Raw genomic sequence first — 6,918 nt, 5'->3', positions numbered from 1 at the left:
CTTACTAAAAAGAGAGAAATAGCTAGCTCGATCCGGCCTCTCGGGCGCCGGAGCATCCTTGAACGCGGGCTTCGCGTTCGGGATCCCGCCTATACTCAAATATGGTAGTGCGGAGCTGCAGGAGCGATTCTTGCCGGATCTGTTGACAGGAAGGAAGCGGGCTTGTATTGCCATCACGGAACCCGAGGCCGGCAGTGATGTGGCCAATATTACCACTACGGCGGTTAAGTCGGCTGATGGGAGGTTTTATGTTGTGAATGGGGGGAAGAAGTGGTATGTTTTCCTTTCCTTTCCTTTTTTTTCCCCTTCCTTTCTTTTTCTGTTTCTTTTTTTCTTTTTGTTTTCTTTTTTGGTTGGGCTGGGCTTATTGGGGGTGTAGGATTACCAATGGCATCTGGTCGGATTATACGACTATGGCTGTGCGGACCGGAGGTCCTGGGGCTGGGGGCCTGTCGGTGCTTTTGGTGCCCTTGAAGGGGTATCCAGGTGTTACGATGCGGCGGTTGAAGGTTGCGGGGCAGAAGGCGGGTGGGACGACGTATATCGAGTTGGACGATGTGAAGGTTCCGGTGGAGAATCTGATTGGGGTGGAGGGGGCGGGGATGCGGATTATTATGACGAATTTCAACCACGAGCGGTTGACCATTGCCGTTGGGTGTACGCGACAGGCGCGGGTGGCGTTGTCCGCGGCGTTTGGATATTGTTTGAAGCGCGAGGCGTTTGGGAAGACGCTTATGGATCAGCCGGTTGTGCGGCATCGGTTGGCCAAGGCGGGCGCGGAGTTGGAGACCATGTGGGCTTGGTTGGAGTCGATTCTGTATCAACTTTGTCATTTGAGTAAGGAGGAAGGTGATCGGGTGCTGGGGGGTGTGACGGCTTTGGCGAAGGCGAAGGCGGGTATGGTGCTCAATGAGTGTGCACAGTGCGCGGTGTTGTTGTTTGGGGGTGCTGGGTTTACGCAGACGGGCCAGGGAGAGTTGGTTGAAGGTATGTTCTCTTCTCCTGGCTTGTTCTTTTGAAAGGGGTGGGGAAGTTGGTGAGTTAGGATGTGGCTGCTAACGAGTTCTACAGCGATTCTGAGGGATGTTCCTGGCGCGAGAATCCCAGGTGGATCGGAGGATGTTCTTCTGGATCTGTCGGTCAGACAGCTGGTGAAGATATATCAAGCGCAGGAGAAGAAGTTGGGGCAGTCGAAGATTTGACGGGTAAATTTGTATAACTGATCTATTTGTAAAGTTTATATTTGAGCTTAATACGACTGCGGATAAGATGTTCAGTCGAGATCTAACTAGGGCAGGCGTCAAGCTAGAGAATTTGATAATGAGTGCACTATCGTTGAGAGCTAATCACGACACCGTGACAAGGCTACTCGGAAGGCGGACATACTACAGATTGTCTACAACGGTAAAGACAGTAAACGACGCTCATGTCAGCTTACCGCCTATCACGGAACAGCTCGTTTGGCGACAACTGGACGATAGGAATAGACCAACGGCACAGTCGCGCGTGAACAAGCACATAAGGCTGCCGTATGATTACTAGTAGTAGGTGGACTACCAGAACCGGATAGCACGTATCGCGCTATTCCTGCCACGGATCCGACAGCTTCGATGTGCCCGAGTTGTGGTGCTCTTGGCTGAGTCTGCGGGCATGTGGGTCCCACAATGCCCCAAGTCATCCTTGACAGGCGAAACAAGCTCAGGGTAAAATATGGAAAGGATCGAGGCGATGGAGTAATCGTCGGCAGAGCGTTATGCCGTCACAACACTTCAATCCATGCGCGCCTGTTCTCTTTCGATTGATCGCCTTCCCGCTGATCGCTAGCACTTGGTCGAATTGTGTTGCTGACATCCTCTCTCGCTTATGTCATTGCCATCCGACTTGAGCTTGGACAGTTTTCCGCGCGTTCCATAATTCGTCTTGAGCGGTAGACCTTTTAGCCGCCACCGATACCAGTCCGTCGCTCGAAGGGGTGATCCAGGTCGGGTCGGAAACGACAAGGAGGTATGCGCGAGGCCAAAGCTGACAGAATCTGGAAAGGAGAGCAGACGGGCGCGACAGGGTGTTGATCAGCGTTCCATCCAGATGGAAGGGATCTGCAGTTAGTCATCGGGGAAAAAGGAGCGAACGGCCAACAAAGTCACATGATCAATATATTGGTAACATGCAAATGTATAGAGAAAGAAAAAGAGGTGTAAAGCATTAAGAATTTAAACATCAAGCCATCACGTCGAGGAGATCCGCGTAAGAAAACGAATGAATGACAATTAAATAACGCAACCCCATCGCTAGCATCCACAACACAAACATTCCACGCACTCAATGCAGCATTCGCAGGTCTCCTCACAGAGGAAGCAGCAGCACATGGCCATCAGACTGTGGTCGGTCAGTAATTTTCCCCTTCATGGTTCTGTTTCTCATCGTTCTTACCAGGCGGTGAGGCAGCCACGGTCCTTCTTTTCTTCCTGGGGCGGGGGCTGCTGATATTGCATAGGCTGGGGAGGAGGATATTGTCCGCCAGGGGGAGGGTAGCTGTGCGATCCGTGTTAGCTCGAAGCGCGCGACAATAGCAGGGACAGAAGCGATCAAAGGGAGAAAGAGAAACCATACTATCCCTGGGGAGGTGGCTGCTGGTAGGGTTGCTGGTAAGACATGTTGTATGGAGAGACAAGACGGGTATTATTCAGGCGTCAAAAATGGCCGACGGGAGGATGGCAGAGACGGAGGCCAACACCACGTAAGAAAAAAAAAAGTCAGAGAGGGTATGGGGGAAAGAAAACCGAGTCAGGAGGTTTGAAGTACTTAAGTAAGAGTTGCAGACAAACAGACAAACAGGCAGAACAAATAGTACCGGGGAGTGACGGGCTCATTTCAGCCCTGCTGGGGGAGGCATCGGTTCTCTTGGCCCTGCAATTGACGCCTGGGGGTTCCACCTCCCATCTGAACGATTGGGCCTGGAGAAGGAATTTTCATTGACGACTAATTATTGGGCGGTTGACCCCCCTTGTGCGACGGGGCCTTGGCTACATTGAGTATGCGCTGTTTCCCCCCCCCCCTTTTTTTTGTTTACCGTTCGAACAATCTAAGTGTGGGAATGTTGGCGCCTATGGAAAATCATTCCAGGTGGATCGCGAACCAGACAACGCATCGACTTGCTTGAATCGGTGAAGCCCTAGGTTGTGGCGGCTCCCTAGAGTTCTTCGGGCGGTGCAAAACAAACCCCATTTAATACCGAAATGCCAACCCTGATGGCCAAGACCGCTATTGGCCACTACCTCTTCCTGCCAGCCCCTTAAGGCTGTCGAGTCCGCTGCCAAGCACCAATCGGCATGAGCACACTCCCAAGTCATTCCCCACTGCCCCTGAACAGTGATTGGATCAGAATGGTGCTGCCTAATGGGCCGTTTCATTCGCTCGTCTCTTGACATTTCATACTTAATTCTGTTCTCGCGTGTGTGGCTTGGATGGTTGTGGACATGCCATACTGCTAATCTATATCTCTCTCGTCTCTGCTCATGTCCACCCGAGGCGCTAATTTGCAGGATCTCGCGATCCACATTTATTTATATAACTTGGACAGGGTACATTACATCGTGGCTGCGACGCCAAACCGTCATACGGAGACTGTCCTTGTCAGACATACCATAGAGGGAATTGTTCCCATCCAATGATGCATTGACCACCGATGGATTCAATGTTTCGAAGGGTAGTCGATTGGCCCGTCCGGGCTTGATCTTCACACTAGAATGGTTAGACCGTTGTATGCGTAGTTATACCTCCACCTTGCAATAAGTATCCCTAGTCTTGTATCAGTTCCAACGAGTCATCGGACATGGGCAAATCACGTGCACGCCAGCCACCCAGGCTCCAGCCGACCGGACAGTGGAAAATCCCCGAACGGCTGTGCCACACTCCGTCCGCTCCTTCATGAACTTACGCCGAGTGAAATGCCCGCCATACAGCATCAAGGAAGATGAACAGGCTGGTCTGTACGTGTTTCACTTTGAATAGAATACCCCTCCCGTGCAGAATCCTGCGTCGCCTCGCAAGAGTTCGCCCGAGGTGAACGCAAGGCATGTGCTGAGTATGTGATCTGATGTTGATCAACTGACGAACCAATAGGATGTATGCCATGTTTTGAGCACGAGAATACGATCTACAGCATACAGTTCGCCAATGCGCCTTAAGGTTTATTGTCAGACGCCCTGGCTTCGCCTGAGGTATTTACCGAAACTTAATCCTCGTAGACAATGGCGCGGTGTGAAGACCTGCTGCTACACGTCTCCGACGAATGCGAGCGATATTACCCGCTGAGAGCGATCTGGAAAGCGTCTCCTAGAACCTACAAATGTTGTAAGGGGCGCATACGGAGTACGGAGTACACTACACGCCTTGGTCTGTTTGTGGGTCTCCTGAGTCCTGGTTGAGACACTCAACCTCTATTATTTATGACGCCTCGCACGTGGCCACGTGCAGAACCTCCCTGGTAGAGCTCCATTGCTCAAAACGGGAACCAATAGAAAATACTTCCACGGTGGACAAGCAATAGGGCTGCCGTTAGATTTTTGCCTCTGTGCCACGCCAAGATTGGTATCCACCGAGCCAAGGGATATACACCTGTTCTATATGTTTGAGAATATTTCTAGAGGTGCCGTGTTAGGATTAGTAGGCAGACGTAAAGCTGGTCCTATGAGAGAGGTATATGCCAAGTGCCTCGCTCAATCTGGACAATACGTAACAGCAAAACGCAGACACTAACAGACGGATAAGAGTTAAGCTGAGCGAAAACGAAAATGGAAATGGAGACAAAAGAGGAGACAAAAGAGGGGACAAAAAAATGTAAGAACAAGAGACAAACCAAGGAAATTAATGACGATCCGACCAAGCCGATACGACACATTTGAGCGGAAAGACCAATGTAATCATAGTAATGCAGCAGCACGCTGCATCGTTGACTAGAAATGGTGGAAAAGCCAGCCCATAAACGGCAAGCGAGTCGTGTCAACCCTATATAACACGACAAAGGCCTAATCTTCATCAGCCCAAGCCTTGTTGATCTCAACGCCCTCAGGACCGACGCTGCCCTTCAAGTCTCTCGCGGCCAGCTCTGCATCAAGCATACCAAAGAGCTTCTCTAGGTATTTCTCTTCTCTAGGGATATCTAAGCCCACCCCGAACCCTGTAAGAATCGCTTCCTCGAAGCAAGCTCTGGCCATCTTGGCGATTTGCTCGTTCCCGTAAAGGTGCAGGTCCTTGAAACGCTTTCTCTAGAGGAGCCATCTTGCGAGGCTGAAGCCGTCTTGTGGAATATTTAAATGGAGCGCAAGGTCTCCGAGGGCTGTGGACATCTGTGTGCCTTTCTCCGTAAGCGAAGAGGTGAGGCCAAAGTTGGCCGCTGAGAGCTTCATAAGTCGGACCTTGTCGTACTTCAGCCACGCAATGCATGCGGGGAGCATCTCAGTAGTGGAGGGACAGGTATCTTCTGTATCGCCCCCTTCCTGCGTGGGGGTCAAGGGTCTTTCCACTTCAAAAGTCTGCTTGAACAACCACAGCGCACAACGACTGAGCTCCGGAGTACAGACTCCAAGAGCGCATAGCTTAGCTGTGAGTTACGGCTAGACTCTCGCGCTCTTTTGCTGTATACCCCATAGATTCCTTTGCCCAAGCATCCTCAAACTCTTGAACCAGGTATGGAAGATCAGTCCAGAGATATTGCCCATTAGGTAGGATTGCTTCTTCTTGGACCTCATCAGAAATGCCAGCCTCTTTCTTCCGGACATAAGGCCCGAGTTCTCGAGCCTCCAGGGCCAGTGTAACAAGTCGGTCAAATTCAGCACTAGGGGCTTGGAGTGCTTGCGCTGCATGGATGAGTTCATCCCACAGGTCGCGCAACCTTTCGTCAACCTCTCAAATGCTCGTTTTGTCATTAGTGAATCGATGACCAATTTCCATTGCGATTTGATGAATGCCTTCCCACGTCTCCTGGGGATATGCGGGGTCATGCCTGAACTCCTGGCGCTTTTGCTCGCGGGTAAGGATCCGCACGCCACGGGATCCATCAGGGCAAGTATCTGATGATAGGACAGGTCTGAAATAAGAAAAGAGGGTAGAGCGGCAATGCTCTGAGGCCGGGTAAGAGAAGGGCGGAATGATGAAGAGGTGGAAAAAAAAGCGAAGCTGGGTGCCTGATACTGTACCATTTACGACAAAATGTCGACCAATAAGAGATAGTCTAGGGTAGCAAACATGAGGGATTTTCTTTATCGTAATTTTGGGTAACCCGGATGAGTCTCTCAATGCGCTGGGAGTGTGCAAGAAGACTGTATGTGATGAGTTGAATCCGGCGCGGTCAATGTCCTGTAGCTCGCTGGATATAGTGCCTTAGTATTATAGTTGATATCTGAGATACTCTCGAATGCAATATAAATACCCTGCTGAAGCTCTACTCATCTCACTTTATTCCTTATCCCAAACACATTTTTTCCTCCTACAATCCAAGCATACAGTGGTCACTCTATGTCCCGATCCAGTATCCGTCGAAGCCCAAGCGTTGTATCTCAACTGCAAATATGAAGCTTCTCTTGACAGCCTTCCTCCTCGCAGCCCTGGTAGGTCCCATCGTTGCCAGCGCCATTCCTGAGAAGCTAGCGAGGCCATGAATCTCGCTGAGGGCGGAGTACCTCCCGCGGAAGATCTTTCTGATTTGGTTGGTAGGAAGGTAAGGGCTACCGTGCGTTGATTCTACTATGTTAACTGATAAGATATCTACTTAGCCGTGCGGGGGCAAGTGCAGTGTGAATGGACGCCACTGCGGAGAGCCAGTAAGGGCCTGTGGCTGTCCCAAGGAAAGACATCAGAAAGGATTGTACCTGTAGATAGTGAATGCTGTTCACTTTTTCAACCCTGTCTATCTTGCCT

General features: G+C 50.8%; 3 protein-coding genes across 3 annotated transcripts; 1 reads left to right on the top strand and 2 right to left on the bottom strand.

Moving 5' to 3' along the window:
- Positions 1-22: 22 nt before the first annotated feature.
- Positions 23-1,202, top strand: BDW43DRAFT_314284 (acyl-CoA dehydrogenase family protein; the record flags this gene model as incomplete). Its single annotated transcript, XM_032047774.1, has 3 exons — positions 23-273; positions 380-987; positions 1,072-1,202. Coding segments are annotated over 3 exons (990 nt in total), but the record flags the coding sequence as incomplete, so codon positions are not given.
- A 664-nt stretch (positions 1,203-1,866) lies between these two features.
- Positions 1,867-2,654, bottom strand: BDW43DRAFT_314283 (uncharacterized protein; the record flags this gene model as incomplete). The annotated part of the gene is made up of 4 exons (XM_032047773.1): positions 1,867-2,096; positions 2,309-2,376; positions 2,431-2,532; positions 2,611-2,654. The coding sequence occupies 4 exons, from the start codon at positions 2,652-2,654 to the stop codon at positions 1,867-1,869; spliced, it is 444 nt and encodes a 147-aa protein (XP_031897067.1).
- Positions 2,655-5,027: 2,373 nt separating this feature from the next.
- BDW43DRAFT_314282 (uncharacterized protein) lies at positions 5,028-6,002 on the bottom strand (the record flags this gene model as incomplete). Its single annotated transcript, XM_032047772.1, has 3 exons — positions 5,028-5,267; positions 5,614-5,906; positions 5,978-6,002. The coding sequence occupies 3 exons, from the start codon at positions 6,000-6,002 to the stop codon at positions 5,028-5,030; spliced, it is 558 nt and encodes a 185-aa protein (XP_031897066.1).
- Positions 6,003-6,918: the final 916 nt, after the last annotated feature.

Source organism: Aspergillus alliaceus (genome assembly GCF_009176365.1).
Source record: "Aspergillus alliaceus strain CBS 536.65 unplaced genomic scaffold BDW43scaffold_45, whole genome shotgun sequence".
Lineage (NCBI taxonomy): Eukaryota > Fungi > Ascomycota > Eurotiomycetes > Eurotiales > Aspergillaceae > Aspergillus > Aspergillus alliaceus.
This window is presented reverse-complemented; position numbering and strand designations above follow the sequence as displayed.